The sequence below is a fragment of the Cyprinodon variegatus genome, unplaced genomic scaffold, assembly GCF_000732505.1.
Source record: "Cyprinodon variegatus isolate N-32 unplaced genomic scaffold, C_variegatus-1.0 Scaffold419, whole genome shotgun sequence".
In the NCBI taxonomy this organism is placed as follows: domain Eukaryota; kingdom Metazoa; phylum Chordata; class Actinopteri; order Cyprinodontiformes; family Cyprinodontidae; genus Cyprinodon; species Cyprinodon variegatus.
Window position 1 is genome coordinate 689,990 of NW_015150872.1, and position 18,342 is coordinate 708,331.

Here is an 18,342-nt window from a genome sequence, read left to right on the forward strand (position 1 = left end):
AGTGATCCGTAAGAGAAAATAAGTAATAAAGTAAATAAAATAAAACAAATACTTAAAGCTACAGTGTGTAATTTTCAGCGACATCTAACGTCCAGACTGCAGACCGCAGCAACATGAACATCTCCCCCCACCGCTTCTCCCCCCCAACAGTACGGCAAGCATTACGGGACAAAATGTCTTCCACGACGTCCGCATCACCTACCTTCTCAAGTGATGAGGTTTGTTTACATAGATAATTTTACAGATAGTATTTCATTAGTCTGTGTAGGGTATAGATTTCATGTAGACTTAAGATAATAAATATTTACTTTAAATAGTTACTTTCGAGCGTAATGGGCGATCTCGCAATCGCTAGTTTGTTGGCTCTGCGCTGCCGTAGCGCAAAGATGTCTGCCTCCATGGCTGCGAGACCCGCTCCTATGTAATTATAAATAACGAATTCTAAGGCAACGCAAATATTAAGGTTAAGAGGCTGAGCTCGTAGATGATGATAAATAACATAGTTATGTATAATATATGACATTTCTGACTGTATATCCCTGTAATTATTACACACTGTAGCTTTAACTTAAAATCACCATAGTAGTTTAAAAAAACATGAAAGCATTTGAGTCATCACAGATAGGAGCAGTACAGTTTGTTAGCTACAGGGAATTAAATCTGAGCGATGTGCAAAGGTTTAACATTTCTGTTACTGAATGCTAAAACTGCTTCTCCAATTGGCTAATGCATCATGAATTGATTGTGAAGATGTTTAACATCACTTAACTGTAGAGAGACCCCAAAAACTGAAGTATCTCTATTTTGGGGCATTCATTTCTCTGGTTTGGCATTTACAAAGTACTATGAAAAATATGATAAGCATTTTATTCCTTATATTGTTTTCCCACATGTGAAATATTACAAAAAGTGTTTGCGAGTGGTGCATAACAAAACAAGTTCATAAATGTGTTGCTTCAAGGGTGAGAAATTATATATATTTTTTATCATAAGGTTGCCAAGAACGCTTATTAAAAAGCCTCCAGCAGGACCAGCTTGATGCCAAATGAGTTTTGATAAAGGAGAGATATATCTGTTTCTAGATTATTAGCTTCTCTTTATTTTACTCAACAGAAAGATTTAAGCTGGTTTTCTGCCAGCTAAAACCCTAGGTGATCTAGCTCCAACAACGCCAGTTATATGAGTTTTGCACAGACTGATAGAAACTAAACGTTTACATTTTGAATGAAGGCATCCTATTATTTGACTTTTTACCAATGTTGTGCTGCATCAGCCTGCATGGTAAATCAGTAATGGACCACGGTGAGCTGCCTCACTCTCAACCATAGACATAAGAGTAGACCCCAACATTAGCCATCGCTGCGCAGAAAGTTCGGGCGCCATCTTGGGGATGTCGATCTGCTACCCTAAACTGTTGGTTAAACAGAACAGAAGAAGAATGCCTCAGCATTCTAGTAAGAATCAAGTTTTATATACCTAGAAATGTTTACACATTTTAAGTGTCCATTTTTTAATTTATCAGCTTGACTTAATATATATTAATGATATATGGCACACATTTCTTTATAGTCAAAATAATACAAATGCTGACCAGTAACAATTGGAATATGGGGATCAGAAATTAATTTCTAGAAATCCAGCATGTTTATTCTAAATGTGAAGAATGTCATTTTGTGTGGAATGGTCATTTAGACAGGGAAATATTTTTTTTTTAGACATCAAAAATAAATATTTAGTAAACCTACATCGATATGGCTTGCCGAAGCCTGTTGTGACCAAGATGACACAACGGGTTGATTTCTTGAATGGTAGTGGGTCAGTATATCTATTTAGGAAAAATCACCTGACAGCAGGTGAAGGTGAAGGATAAAAAACATTTTTCTAGCAGATAGAACCTGTGCATCATCTCATGGGGTTCCTCCTCATGTTGATTCTGTCTACCATTACACAATAAATACTAACTGGCTATTTGCACCTGCTTCAGATGTTTTCATCCCAATAAATGGCTATTATTAGAGTTTATCAAACCCACAGAATGGCTTCAGATTGTGCCTCAGTAGATTCCTAACACCGAGTGAACCCTAATCCTAACCCTAAGGTCATTTCTTTTTCCCTGCGGATTTAATTAATCTATTTGTGAAATCTAAAAAAAAAATCAGCAGTTCTTCATGTATAATTATCTGCATCTCATATTAAATAAACCAAAAACAAATCTCATATTCTGTCAACTGTTTTGAAGAATCCTCTCCCTATAAATATTAAATTTTCTCTGAAAAAAGTTGATCATTCTTTAATAAGGTCCTCATCGAACGGACATGCAATGTTTATTTTTAAAACCTTATGTATTTTAATGGACCTAATGAATAAATTTTTATTATTTTTAATGCACTAAACTACATCAGAAATCTCACTGAATCAGGAAATAAAACAGTGTGATTGATGAAACCAAACACTCCGAGTTTACTGAACAAAACCTGCTGCTGACCAGGTTAGCTCTGTGGAGAACGTTACCATGGTGACTGAAACAAAGATTAAATAAACACTCTTTGTGAAACTCAGTTTCCCATTTTTCAGGTTTAGAAAAGTTAGTTTTCTGTAAACCTACTTCTTAAAATGGACCTCAATTGTGCTCAAATCCAGTCCTCAAAAACTACTATCCTGCAGCTTTTTGATGCACTCTATTTTTTAACACACCCAAATCAAATGATGGCTCGTTATCATGCCTTTGCTGAGCTAAATGAGGGTATTGAGCCTTTAGATTCAGGTTTGTTACATCTAAAATTTAAAGGGTAGCTCTCGAGGACTGGACTCTACTGTAGCACCCGTTTTAGATACTAACAGAAGGATTTTTAAGTCTATTCTCTGAGCTACAGGGAGTCGGTATAAGGACATCAACTATGCTTATATGCTCTACTTTCTTAGTTCCAGTGAGAACCCAGGCAGCAGCCTTTTGGATCAGCTGCAGCTCTCTGACTTACTTTTTACGCAAAGCTATGAAGACACTATTGCAGCAATCAATTCTGCTAAATTCAAATAAATTCAATTCAGTTTATTTATATAGCGCCAATTCACAACACATGCCATCTCAAGGCACTTTACAGTTCACCAGATCATACTTTATACATCTTAAGATAAATGCATGAACAGGTTTTTCTAGATACTGATTGGACTTTAGACCTTTAATCCTAGAAATCTTCAGGTGATAAAAAGCTGACTTAGTAAATGCCTTTATCTGCCTCTGAAGGTTCAGGTCCATCCTGTCCATCCTGACACCAAGATTTTAGCCATAATCAGTGGTTTCTAGGTGTAGTAGCTGAAATTGTGGGCTAAACTCTGGATTTCTCCTTTGGTCCAAAAATTATTACATGAGTTTTGTTTTTATTCAGTTGGAGGAAAATATGGCACATTCACGTGTTGATCTGTTCTATGCATCTAGCCAAAATTGTGATGTAAAACTGTTTTTCGTCTGCATAGTTATGGTAACTGATCTTGTTGTTACTATAATCTGAATCAAGGGGAGGATGTAGATATTAAATAGGAGGGGTCCCAGAATGGAGCCTTGAGGATGCACTGATTTTAAGTTCCCTAATGAAACATAGCAGTCCCGGTCCTTCAAGTAGGATTCAAACCAGTCCAGTGCAATACCAGAGAGGCCGACCCAGTTTTCCAAACTCCTTAAAAAAATCAAGTGATCAACAGTATCAAATGCTGCACTGAGGTCCAACAATACCAGCACTGAGGTTCTTCCAGAGTTTAAATTTATATGGATGTCATTGAACATCTTAATCAGGGCAGTAGCAGTACAATAAGGGAAAATTGTGTTTCTGCTTTATATTTTCTTCTTCATATTGCTGTTGGATGAAAAATTGCTCATTTGGTTTGTGTTACTTGAAACAAATTCGTAGAAGCGGGACTAGTTTCCTGAAATCTACACCAGCTTTTTCAACAATAATAACACTTTTACAGTGTTTTGGGATCTTTGTGTTGCAACGTGAGGATTAAACAGTTGGATAAGGTCACAACTGAGAGCCATTTTCATCTCAGAGTTCATTCAAAGAGAAGTTTATTGCATCTATGTTTCTTCATTGGAAATACAGCTGAAGCTGTAGGTCCATCAAAGTGTCTGTATTAAGGTTGCAAATCAGCAAGTGCAGCCTCCACATGACACATTAAGCAGGAGATTAACAGAACGCCACCAGCTGTACTGAAAAGCTGCATCCTGTGGGGAATTGATCAGCGATTTGTCACTAAAAGGCACGTCTCCAGGCCCCATTAAGGGTAAACTCATCTCTCACTTTATTGGAATGGATAAATCAGCTACAGAGTCCCAGAGCAGCTTCTCGCTGTGCAAACAGATTCACAGCTTATATTATTATGTCCTAGCATCGTGTTTCACTTCCTTTACCATGTCTTTACTTTGTCACATCAGGTATTTTTACATTTATGAGACAGCTTTGCTCTTGTCACATGTTCCTGCTGGCGTAGGTGTTGCTATTTAGGAGAACGGAGGCATTTAAACTGCCCCGGGTGAATATCTGGAACTGCAAATGACAAAACGATAACCTTTCCAGCACTTAATTATGCAGCTGTAACACTGCCCAACTAATAGCGTTTGCACACTCATGATGGATGTGGGTCATGATCTTTATGTGCTGACGTACTAATATTTAAAGATCACATCTTCTACTGCAAATAAATGTCCCTTTCTGGGAAGACATAAGCCATAACAAACCCTCCAAATGTCTGCTGTTTTAGGCCAAAACATCTGCTTTAATGACATTTTTATGATTGCTAATGGTGCTAAGTAACTGAAAGACCATATGGCTGGCAAAGTCATAACTCTTGTAAATAGTAGGGGGCCATAAAAACTTTACATCTCGTGGGAGAAGAGGAAGTTTTGGTGATATTGATTTGATGAAAAGTACAACAAAAGTAAGATAGATCTCCATAAAACTTTATTACTTTTCAAGTTTGTTACAAAAAACTTCACACCATGCATTTTTTTTCCAAATGCTGTCACTTTACAACCAAAAAACTTGTGACTTGACATCATAAAGTGTTTCACTGTAAAACAGGAAGAGCTTCAGACGTGTTTTTTACATATTTTTCTAAAAAGCAAAAGAACACCTGATTGACCTGATCAGATTGTGCGTATCTGTTCAACTTTTACTGCTACGCCTAAATAAAATTCAGTGAAACCGTTTAACATTCAGGTGTCACCTAGTAAGTAAACAGACATACTTTATGAAGACTTCAGGAGGTTGTTAGAGAGCAGAGAGCATAAAAAAGACAAAAGAACACAGCAGAAAGGTCAGAGATAAAGCTGGCTTATCAGAGGATATCAAAGGTTCAACATCCTACCGAACACTTCAGTTTTTAACTGGAAATTTTAACAGGAAAGTTAAACTGACAGGCCGGAGAAAGAGAGCATTAGCTCTGGAGGAGTAGCTGCAGAGATCCTTAGCTAATGTAGGAGACCGTATACAAGGTCAACTAGTTGTCCTACTCCTCACAAATATCTCCTTTATGGAACATTGGTAAAAATAAAGGTGCTGCTGCAGAACGCCTGAAGGGAGACCTGTTTACAGTTTGCCACAACCAAGGGACAAAACTAACATATGAAAGAGGCTTTTCTGATTAAATAGGATCAAAGTTAAACAGAACACAAATTGACACTTTATTGATAAAAAAGGTAAAAAAAAAAAAAAAAACATGAAATACCTTGCACTGGTCTTTAACCTCCCTGACAAATAGGTTGGGAAACATTTTGAGAAGAATTTAGAGTTTTGCAAGACATTTTGTGTTATTTTTTCTGCAAATTTGATATTTCATAATAAGAGTAAGGCCAAGAAGGAATTGAATAAATGTACAAATTACTACAAAAAATCTTAATAAAATAAAGCAAAGTCTAACAGATGAAAAGGGAAGTAAAAGCACTCATTTCTCAGAATCTGTGGCCGCCAGCCTCAACAGCAGGAAGTCGCTCTGGCTTCCAGTCGGTAAAGCGGATGGTATTTGATGACCTTCCCGCTTGGAGGCTTCCTGACTGAACGCTGTGAGGAGCAACATGTTCAGATCAAATAACAGAGATAATGTGTAGACTCAGACTAGATTTATTCCTGATACACTGCAAAAATGATCTAGAAATAAGTAAAAAATTTCTTAAAGCAAGTGTATTTACCCTTAATTTTAGTGGGCAAATGTGATGATTTGCCAATGGAATGAGTATTTTTACTCTTAAAATAAGATAATTAGATAATATGCACTTGTAACAAGACAATGCAGTTGCTTTTTCTTATTTTAAATCTAAATTGTCTTGATTCATTGGCAAAATGTCTCACTTACCAATTCAAGAACAAATGTACTTAGTTTAAGAAAAAATGACTTATTTAGATTTCCGTTTTTTGCAGTGTATATGTTGGGTGTTTATATTCACTCTACTGAACTCAATAGAAATACCAAGTCACCCTGGCTTTATTTGTTAAACAAAATCAGAGCATTTATTGTAATCACTGGAAAAGAGGGAGATGTTCACTCTAAATGGTGAAAAAGCTACATGCCTGTTTTACATTTTCGTGGTACTGAGACCATTTGATGAATCCTGCTAATATATAGCTGCTGAAAACAGAAATAAACCCTTAAATGAGTGTCTTTTACTGCTGTTGTTAATCCCACCACGCTCTGCAGAATTTCATACAAGCTAATCAACACATGCCATAAAATGATGCCTTCTGTGTTCATGCACGGATGTTCTGATGTGCTGTGATTCTGAGCACCTACATTTTTATTTTGTGACATCATGTTTATAAATTTGAGCAATTGTTTAAGCTGGCAATTAGGTTAATAGGGCAGGTTCATTGAGCTAATCTCAAACGAACCAGAATATCTGCATCTGTTTAAAGGTATAGTGAAGGATTTTCACCAGTTTTTGAAAAGAGCCGCCCTCTCCACAGCTGTGTCAAGCATGCAATAGCCCATTTCTCCTTGTGCACGCTATGTTTAAAAGTCGCTCTTTGCTCTTTCCAAAACAAGATTTGCAATTTTTCCACTATGTCAGACTCCGGACCACCAGTAAGTGAAAATGGGGACGACCACGTAGGATGGCCTTACGCATATATATCACCAGAATGACTGACAATTAGGAAGACCACTTATTTTGATGATCCACCCAGAAAAAGAACCACCTCCAGTATACCTTTAATGCTCACACCCTGGCAGGAAGAGTTGAAGCAAAACCTTTGGAATGAAGCAAACTGAGTACTAGACAACATAGATTATGAAAAAATATTTCTCAATTTCAGTTAAAGAAGAAGGTAAAACAGAAACCTGCTGTGTGGCAGGGTTTGTAGAAGAACGGTGGAATTCTTTCCATCTTCCAGTGATTCCTAATATGGAGGCAACTCTGTCTCTGTTGGCATGAAGTGTTCAAACTGTATATTTAAGCATAATTCCTTTTGTTCTACAATAAATTATACATTGTTGGCTTGCTTATGTTAAAATGCTCCATCAGAAACTTGCAAATTAAAATTCTGTTGTTTGTTTTTATTTTATTTTGACACTAGATTAGGGCTGAAACAATTATTCGGATTAATCGTGATTAATCGATTATTGAAATATACAACAACTAATTTAGTAATAGATTAATCACCAATTTGAGTATAGAGACTATAAAACATACTTTTAGCTGACAGAGCAGCCCACTTAGAGCAGTAATTATATTAAAATTGTAAAAACCTATTTAAAGATTTTGCATTTAAGTAAAAAAAAAAAGTTTTCTTCTACCAAAAAAAAATATATTTTTGTTTCACATGGTTTAATTTCTCAAAGATTCTTCATTAAGCTTTGGATATTAATTGATTAATCTAAAAAAATAATCAACAGATTAATTGATTTGCAAAATAATCTTTAGTTGCAGGATGTAATCAAAAAATTTTAAAAACATGCTATGCAACAAAAGAGTTTCCCTAGGGTTGTTACCAAGGATGAGACCAGTAGTCTTAAATAAACAGGGCTTGTGTTTACTTGTACGCTGTTTTTTGTCATTATTATGCTTTTGTTAAACTGTCCAATAGGATATGTTCTCAGACCCCAGGCAGCTGTGGTTGTGGTTGTAAATCCCTGCAATTTCATAAAACTACGACAATTACAATTCACCAGATAAGATAATAAGAACAATAAAAATGAGAAGTTAGACATCAGAGTTATGATTTACTCTTTAGCAACCCCTGTTAAGAAATAAATCTGAAAAAAATAAATAAATAAATAAAATCATTACAGTTCCAGAATGTCACTTTATTGGGATCCGGCTGTTTTTTTTGTTATTTGCTTTGATAAAATGTCTGAATTTTCAGGCTCTGTGGGATTTATTACCGTGACATTATCTTCTTTCAACAAACAGAACAACTTTACTGCTTTGACAATCAAAACTCTTCCTCCCTTCTGTAAATACAACTGCAGGGTCAGTGGATTTTTTTGCATATTTGTGAATATGCTGAGCATGTTGGATGAAAGGACGCCTGTTTTCCTTTTTTAAGTTACAGGGCTTTGTTTTAAGACTCAAGGCTGCTTCCTCCTCTGCGATCCAACCCCTGGAGTGTAGCAAAGATCCCAACTCCAAGCAGAACGCACCCAGCACAGCTCAGCACTCCTAACTAGAGTTAGAGGTCACTCAGAGACCTGATCACAGCGAGACAAAGACAGACAGCAGGATCAAAGGCATCCAGATCGAAGACAAATATCCAGGCAGACACCGTTTGAAAGAAACATGAGGCAGAGGGAACTTGAGTCAACCACTTTCTGCACTTTAATGGGAAAAAAAAGCTCTGTGTGTATTCGAATCATGTCATGCTGTAGCATATTTGACACTTCAAAGCCATCGCAACAGCATTTTGTTATAGCCTACCACAAGTGTAGCAGATGCTTTATGTCACTGTAGTGATATAAATCGTTATAGAAGTGCTAAGAGTCAATTTCTGCTGGGTTTTATATTTATTCTATTTTTTATGGAAAAGCAGAATGACAGATTAGCAGTTTGGTCAACTCCTGCCTGAGAAAAACCCTATCAAATTGAAAAGGCTTTAAACCACAACATGACATATTGTTTTTAATCAGCAAAACCTTCCAAACAGATTGGAGACCAGACTTCAAACTCAATGTGGAGCCAATTTTGTTCTCAGCATGAGCTCATGCAGAGACAGGAGGCTGAGACGAAACAAGGGAAAACGGTTGAACAAGGAATCAGCACTAATAACAATTTAAAGGGAACAAAAGCAACCTTTGATTTGGTTGTGATTTCAGTCTGACTCCATCAGCTCAAACTTTGTCTCAGATGTGGCCGCTCTCTGGGCTGAGGCTTAGCTTAACTTGTTGCTGCAGTTACTGCTTCAAACCTTGTGATGTGTATCTGAAGACTGAAATCTTTGCCAATTCATTTTTATAAAATATCTTAAATTCAGTTATACTGGATAGATGGAGGCTGTGACCGTAACACTTTACGTGTTGGCAGAGGATCCTAATTTTTTAGTTTTCGGTTATTTGAAGAAAACATATATACACTGCCTGGACAAAAAAAAGTCGCCACCAAAAAAAAAAGGTCATTCACTGTAATACTTTGTTGAACCATCTTTAGCTTTGATTACGGCACGCATTCGCTGTGGCATTGATTCGATAAGCTTCTGCAATGTCAAAAGATTTATTTCCATCCAGTGTTGCATTACTTTTTCACGAAGATCTTGCATTAAAGATGGTAGAGTCTGACCACTTCACAAAGCCCTCTCTAGTACATCCCAAAGATTCTCAATGGGGTTGACGTCTGGACTAAGTGGTGGCCAATCCATGTGTGAAAATGATGTGTCATGCTCCCTGAACCAGTCTTTTACAATTTGAGCCTGATGAATCCTGGCATTGTCATCTTGAAATATGCCTGTGCCATCAGGGAAGAAAAAGTCCATTGATGGAATAACCTGGTCATTCAGTATATTCAGGTAGTCAGTTGACCTCATTCTTTGAGCACATACTGTTGCTGAACCTAGACCTGACCAACTGCAGCAACCCCAGATCATAACACCGCCCCCACAGGCTTGTACAGTAGGCACTAGGCATGGTGGGTGCATCACTTAACCTTCCCTTTCTTCTTACCCTGATTGGCCCATCACTCTGGAACAGGGTAAATCTGGACTCATCAGACCACATGACCATCTTCCATTGCTCCACAGTCCAATCTTTATGCTCCCTAGCAAATTGAAGCCTTTTTTTCCGGTTAGCCTCACTGATTAGTGGTTTTCTTACGGCTACACAGCTGTTCAGTCCCAACCCCTTGAGTTCCCTTCGCATTGTGCGTGTGGAAATGCTCTTACTTTCAGTATTAAACATAGCCCTGAGTTCTACTGTTGTTTTTCTTCGATTTGATCTCACCACACATTTAAGGGATCGCCGATCACGATCATTCAGGATTTTTTTTTCCGGCCACATTTCATCATTGAAGATGATTGGTCCCCACTATCCTTCCAGTTTTTCATAATGTGTTGGACAGTTCTTAACCCAATTTTAGTAGTTTCTGCAATCTCTTTAGATGTTTTCTCTGCTTGATGCATCCCAATGATTTGACCCTTCTCAAACAGACTAACATCTTTTCCACGACCACGGGATGTGTCTTTCGACATGGTTGTTTAGGAAATGAGAAGCAAGTCATTGCACAAGTTGGGGTTAAATAACTTGTTGCCAGCTGAAACATAATCGCCCATGCAGTAATTATCCAATAGGAGGCTCGTACCTATTTGCTTAGTTGAATCCAGGTGGCGACTTTTTTTTGGCCAGGCAGTGTATAAACATATTACTAACAAAACCCTTCCAGTGTAGCTCTGGCTTTATTATAAGGGGTTTTCTCCAGATGGAAGATAGAAATTAAATTGTTTTATGTACTTTCTACCGGCTGCCCAGTAGGGCAGTGGGTAGCACTGCTGCTGCTTTCAGCAAAAAGGTTACAGGTTCGATTCCCAGCATGGAGAATCATGGAGCATGGAGAGCACTTCCCTGCATGGAGTTTGCATGTTCTCCCTAACAATGCCATGTGTGGGTTCTCTCCAGGTACTCCAGCTTCCTCCCACAGTCAAAAAAAAAAAGACTGTTAGATTAACTGGCTTTTATAAATTCTCCTTAGGTGTGAGTGTGAATGTTGTTTGTCTCTGTGTTGCCCTGCGATGGACTGGTGACCTGTCCAAGGTGTACCCCACCTGTAGACTGCTGGGGATAGCAGCCCCCTGGCTGGGATTAAGTCTGACAGAAAATGGATGGATGGATGTTTTTTCTACCTTGTAAATAGTCTGGATCCAGAATTAACCATGAATCAAATGCGCTCAATCCCATCAACCAGCCTCTTTGGACAGAATGATAGCTTTCTCAGAGTGAAATGCAGTGTTATTTTTCTGCTACACTGAACATTTTTCATGCAGGACAGGAGGTACAGTTTAGATCTTATCTGACTAAATACATAAAAGTTAGTCAGATAAGATCTGCAAATTCTAGATCTTAGATTTAATGCTACCTAATGAAATGTTCAATAACATTTATAGAGCTTTAACTCTGACCTATCGGATGATCCCCTCTTCATTGTTCCCATTGTTCTCCAACAAAACCTGAGAAATTTACTGAACAGATACAGTGTTTACTTAGAGAATAAACTACAGGGGGATTTTGTTCTTGGTTGCACAGGATTTTATCTGGGGCATCAGAATAAAGGGGGCTGAATAGTAAAGCGTATCAAAATGTTTTGGGTTTTTTTTTTACACATAAACTACTTTGTTTTAGTGTAGTAAATAAAATTGCAATCTACTTAGTAGATCATGGTTTGTGAGAGTAATATGAAAAAAGTTGAAGGAATGTGAATACTTTGGAAAGACATTGAAACTTTGTGTCTTTTTTTAATTTGACTTTAGACTAGACCGTGAGAAGGTAAGGAAGACCAGAGGGGTGTTTCATAAAATGTTTCTTAGTTTAGCCAGCTAAGTCATGCTTAGCAGGCCATGCCTGGCTTATTTCTTTTGTCATTTGGATTTCCAAAACCCAGTGAACAGAGCCTGGTATGCACCAGGTTTATAGCCAGCTAAATTCAGAATATGAGTCTTCTTTGTTGAATCCAACACAGAGGGCCCAGTAGGTGAAGGAAAGGGTATTAGCGCCATCACTTGGTCAAAATGTACGGTACGATCAGTGACGGTTATAAGCTGCATATCATCAAATGAAAATCATGAAATAAAATATAACACACAGTCATTTAGGGAATTTATCATTCACATATAAGTTTCTTTTAAGACGTGAATATATCTTTTTTTTTTGCCTTTTAAAAGGAACCTGGTGATGGGGTGAGGGGTTACCCAGTATCCCATTTCTTCTTGGATCAAATTACCCTTTTTTCCCCCTAAAGGGTTAATTTAGTTGCTTGCAGCTTTGCCACAGAACAGCTCCTTTTAGGTCCTATCTGTTCCCCAGACTCTTTAAAGAGGCCTGTACACTTTTCTCAGTAAGGTAAATTCATGCAGGGCAACCCACCCCAGTCTTCATTATATTAGTTTTTAAGTTGTTTTGCGATTCATATGAATATAGATAATTGAACAAGTAAATCTGGCACAGATTTATAGAGCCTGGATCTTTTTGATGATTGTGGAAATAAAGACAATTTGACCAATCAGAGTTTATTTTGTTCATTTTGAAATAAATTTTTTTTAGTGCTAACAAGATTCCTGTTGACTACATCTTAATTAAAGGCAGTTTGGCACTTAAAATGGGAAATATTCTTTTGACTACTTTTTCACTAAAATCACTGAAATTCTAATTTCAATGACACTTGTTTAAAATGTCAAAATTAACACTGCTTAAATATCACATATTTGGAGAAATCTCTGAATGCAATTAAAAAGGTGGCGATTCATGTATTTATCAAACCCTTTCCCTTCTATTCGTGGCATCAGTATTTCCTTTTTATTTTTCAGTTATATATTAATAGGTTTCTCATTGAACTCTTGTGACGACTGCACTGTCTGCTCATGTGAACGAAAACACCAGTTAATGGAACCTGTCCTGAATTAGTGACAATCAAATCAGGTGTCCATTATGTGAAACCCAGTAATCTTGGTTTGACTTGTTGTGCCAAAGATGTGTCAGAACTGGGCGTTTAAGTCTAGCTTTTCTGAACAAGTTTTATGAAATACCCCTCAAGGATTTATTTGCTGAACTGAAGGCGTTGCCCCAGGTTGTTGTGGTAAATCTGAAGCGAAGGTAAAAGTGAAAGTTCTAGATTTACCGGTTCATCAGCATGCCAACCCTCAGCTATGGTCGTGAGATATGGATCATGATCAAAACAAGATTGTAGATCACCTGCTTCAAATTATCATCCTCTGTTAGATAGTTGTTTCTTTCTTGTCGCCCCAAGGTTAAGGCCAGGATATCAATCACCTGCTGGGAATGTTTGAGCAAGGCTGCTTAATTTCTTCTATAACCGACTGAAATGTTTACATGAATACATCAAGAGGCACATAGCAACTGGTCTTCTGCTGTATGGCTAAAGAGAAAAAATATCCACATAGAAATCAGTATGGATTTAAACAGGTTTATCATAACATATATACACCAATGAGAGGCAATTAATATACATCAGCATAGAAAAGGTCTCCATAAACGTTTTAGCAGCCATTCTAAGTGCAGTTTTTCATCCCCCCATGGTAGATTTACACCAAAGTATAATATTACTAAGGAAATCAGAACAAAAGGAAACCATTTTTCTTTCCAAAGCATTTAGAAGAAATACAATTTTTTTTCTATATAAACACAGTTTTTACATGTTTTCATTAAGGGTCAATTTCATTTTTATATTAGATTGCCAAGATTTCCTCTGCTATATGCTGTATTACTGCTTTTGTGAAAATAGTTGAATTTGTTTTTTCAAACAACTCACTGCCAAATGTGATGGAATGTGATCAGCGAAAAAAAAAAATTATTTATCAAATACCATTTTTTCCCCTTCAGTTTAAAAATTACATCAGGAAATAATTGTCAGTTTGTCCTTCACTCATATAACAAAAGTGAAATAATATCACTATAAATTATTCAAGCCTGAAAGTATTTTCCCTGCATTAGACATAAAATATTTATATCAATGCCTTTTTGTTTGCAAATATTTGTATAAAATTACCACACACAGTAACTTAAAAATGAATCAGTAAATTAAAGGAAGCAGGAAACAGAAACCGGGTCCCCTCAGCGATAGAGACACATGCTCGTGCTCTGGTACAGGTACATGTAGGCATCGCAGAAGAGTCGCTTGGCCACGCCTTTCATGTCACGCGGGACCTGACTTGCCAACTCAGCCGGAGACATTTCCAAGTACATGCCCACCTCAGGGCAGGCTTGTACTTCAGGAATGTTGAAGCCGTCTCTTTCTCCTAAAAACAGCCCACAAATTAAATAAACTTGTTATGTTTGGAGAAATGCTGCATTAAAGCTCCACGCCTACCTTGTCTGTCCGCCATGCTGTCGAAGAAGATCCAGTCCTCCTTGTTTGGTCCATGCTTGACAAAGGACACGTAGTGACTGGTCTCGATGCAGAGCACGGCGAACAGCTCCAGGCGGTCTCTGGTCAGTGTGTGAGGGACGCCACGGCCGAGGTAGCCTTTAGGTATTTCCAGAGCTGCAGGCTGATGAGAGTGGCGCTGAGGGTGAGAGTGCACCTGTGGAGAAATACAGACCCCATTAAAATGTTCAAAAATGAACTTATTGAGTACACTACAAATGCAAAATAATGAAGATGCAGCAGATAAAGAGCAGATGGTCTTATGATGCTGGCTGAGTGCTGTGTGAATAACTGCTAAACCAGCCTCACAACACAACAATAACTTTACAAACAAAAATCACTATTCTGATATCTCTTGCAATGTATGAGCATTATTCTTACAATCTGTAGCTGTATATATAGTATAAATGCAACTTCTATATTTTTGGACATAAAAAAGCTAATTCATGCTATGAAAGGAGGTTAATTAATCTCAGATGAAGGACAACAATAAAAAATATACTACTAAGTGAATTAACATACATGTATTTAGATTTTTAGTCTGTATTTTACCATTTCATTCATAGCTTTCTGTGCAAAAGGAGATGTTTTCAAAGGTAGCCCCATAAATAAACTTTAGTTTGAACACAGAAGTTTAAACAACCCACCTGAGCTGAACACTTCTTACAGAAGACTTTAAATCCTGTTGGGTTGAAAATTGGCTCTTTAAAACAGTCTCCACACTCTTCCACTGCCAAGTGTCCGCACACAATGCACTGTTGAGGACCTGAAGCACACACAGACTGAGTTCTTTTCAATGTTCTGCATCATCTCTGCTCAAATGGACGTGTTTTTAGCGTACCTTCAGAGAGGAGGTCGGTGATGTCCAACTCCAGCGAAGGAATAATTTTTTCAAACATCTTGAATTTCTTTCCAAAGCGAGGCATTTGGAGGATGAGGCAGGAAGGCACCTAAAGTTTAAAGACAGAGAAATAAGGAAAGAGGATTCGCTGAGAAAAATGTTTAACAGTGGCACCTAGTGCCCGAAAAAGAGGTGGCCACAAAAAGGCTTAAATTAAACCAATAGATCTCATTGTTTATCGATGAGGGAAGCTGATAGCAATTTTTTATTTAGGAAATTTTAAATATAGATTCAAGTTTCCCATTTCAGTGACGCTTTTAATTAAACATCTATTTATGTTTCATATTTCTTTTTAGATTTATCTATAGTTTCTTTTTTTTTTTATTATTTAATGTTTTATTCTCATTTTATCATATTTGTTGGTCATTTCAAGATACTTGGTGGTCACATTGTTGCTCTTTTTGTATTTACCTTGCATTCTGTGCATTTGATTCATAGCCAGTGTTTTTCCATTAGGGAATACGATGATGATTCCTTCTCTGCCATTGCCTTCTATGGCTTTGAAATTATTTATCTACAACCTTTTATTTTCCTTAGTTACAGAAACAAAACGTGGCTTGATTGATTCAATTAACAACTGAACTATGAACAAACCTACTCGTTTCATGACAACATAAAACTGGGAGCTTACCTCTGCCAATTTGAGTCCTGCGTTATGGAAGGAATGTTCTAGAAGCTGTTGGACCGTGGGCAGAATCAGGCTGTGGTTCTGGTCCAGGAATATCTGGTAGCAGTAGCTCTCCTGTACTTTACCAGCAGCTGACCTGTATAATGAGAGAGAGAAAAAGTCTTATCCATAGTATTTTCTAGTTAAAATCACAGAATAGGAAGAAAGGAAAGAGTACAGTTTTAGCAGAGGATCAAGGGCAAGAATGTGGTGCATCACTATGTTGAGGAACTCCTCTGGATCTGAAACACACAAGACACATTTCTACTTTAGCTTTTTATCTCAGAATGTTGGACGGACTGTTTTTAACTTTAGGATCAAACTGACCCTTCTCCTCAGTGGTGAATGAGTGACTATAGCCGTGATCCTGCAGCTGCTCCCGAAACTTCATGATGTTTTGTCCCAGAACGAATCCCTTACTGCAAACAAAACACTCATCACGTATTTCTGTTTCCCCCAAGCAACAGAAATAAAAGGGGAAATGCAGACACACACCTGCGGAGAGGGTTTACAATGTCATGAAGTAATATTCTCTGGATTGGAGCGTCTTGAGGAGTTGTTGATTTGAACAACATGGAGTCCAACACAGAGGAGCAGGAAAACAATCTGAGCATGAAAGTGAGAAATACATTTAAAAGTTAGTCATATTTACCTTTTTTTAAATATTTTTGGACACTATGTAATTTTCTTTACTAGCAACAAGTTCAAAGCAATGACTGAGTCACATTATAGCATTTTTTATAATCTTCTCATCATAAATTTGTGATCCTGACCCAAAGAGGGCAGCGTCCATGTAGCAGGAGTTACAGTGTCCTTGGATCCCTTTCATCCGACCAATCAGAAGCTGGTGGACCTGCTCTGTGCTGATTGGAGGAACTGTCTCCAGCTTCCCTGTGCTGCCATAATCATCATCTTCTTCTGTTTACAAAGATAAACACGACTGACTGAGTTCAGATCCACCAAATACAGGACAAATGATGAAATACAAGAGACATTTGAACTGAGGTAATTCATGAGTTTCATTTAATCAGTGAAAGGAAAACTTAGTGGCCATTCGAGTCTTTAAAACCTCACATTTCACAATTGTCAAGCATGGTGTTGGTAGCATCATGCTGTGGGAGTGTTTTAGTGCTAGTGGTGCTGGTATATTGCTTAAGTTTCAATATTGAAGAGGAGCCCTTAACTTCTAATTTTTATTTTGGATTCATGATTTTAAAAATCTTTAACTTAAATCTCAAAACAACAAATTCAGATGCTGGTAAAACTTGGACACAATGGCATGTAACTACAAGATATTCCTCCAAATATTAATCATAATTGGTTTTAGAAGTGTCAATGCCCAAAAACTGACTGACGAATGAAAGAAAGCATAACAATTCAGTCAGCCAAGTTGGCATTTATTTTTAAGTCCCCTATCATAAAAAAAACATTTATTTATTAAAACTTTAAATTTACCTCCCATTACTGCAAACATACGGATCATTTGTGTTATCGCACACAAATAAGACAATCCCTTTTATTTCTTTTAAGTTAAGCATATTCCTGCTTTGTTTATTAAAAGAGAAATGTTCTTCCTAAAAAAAAATTATCTTGAGATATTAAGAAACAGATTTCTGATGTATACTGTAAGTGTGACTCAATTTGAAAAATTATCCTGCTCAACTAAATGGCACTGCAATCCAAGAGTAAAATTATATTTTTTGTGCACTTTAAAAAAAAGGAAAATATGCTTTCATAGTTGGATTACAAAAAAATAGACAAAAATCTATTTTTTTTTTTTTTTTTAAGAAAAAACGTTTTTTTTTTTTTCCCTTCACACTTATACAAGTTATTGAAGTTGTATGTTTTATAATTATTGCATCAAACAAAAACAGTTTATATCAATTAAAGATTTAAACCTGTTTTTTTTCTGATAGTTCAATAGAAATTTCTAACAGCCACTGTAAGTCTGAACTGACCCTTTTTATTCAGTTCTGGCATCTTCTTGATGTTGGCTGGTATGTTCAGAAAGCGTGAATCAGGACGGCAGGACTGCAGCTTCACAAACAACGCTCTCTTTGGAGGACAGGTGAAATAACGCTTTCCTTTAAAGGTACCATCGCTCACGCCATAGTCCTCCTCCTGTAAACAGAATTTAATCAATCAGAAACCTTAGGGGTAACATTGCGAGCATATGTATAAAAAAAAAAAAAAAAAAAAAAAAAAAAAAAA

General features: G+C 37.0%; 1 protein-coding gene across 1 annotated transcript in view; it reads right to left on the minus strand.

Annotated features, from left to right (window-relative positions):
* Positions 1-13,013: 13,013 nt before the first annotated feature.
* LOC107093312 (ubiquitin carboxyl-terminal hydrolase CYLD-like) overlaps positions 13,014-18,342 on the minus strand; it is a 9,435-nt gene continuing 4,106 nt past the window's right edge. The window contains exons 6-15 of the mRNA XM_015388301.1: positions 18,090-18,252; positions 16,905-17,046; positions 16,627-16,737; positions 16,459-16,550; positions 16,310-16,373; positions 16,096-16,228; positions 15,405-15,513; positions 15,211-15,329; positions 14,507-14,720; positions 13,014-14,435 (exon numbers count right to left, since the gene is read on the minus strand). Of these exons, the coding sequence (XP_015243787.1) occupies positions 14,251-14,435; positions 14,507-14,720; positions 15,211-15,329; positions 15,405-15,513; positions 16,096-16,228; positions 16,310-16,373; positions 16,459-16,550; positions 16,627-16,737; positions 16,905-17,046; positions 18,090-18,252 (1,332 nt within the window). The 3' untranslated portion in view covers positions 13,014-14,250. The remainder of the gene's footprint in view (positions 14,436-14,506; positions 14,721-15,210; positions 15,330-15,404; positions 15,514-16,095; positions 16,229-16,309; positions 16,374-16,458; positions 16,551-16,626; positions 16,738-16,904; positions 17,047-18,089; positions 18,253-18,342) is intronic.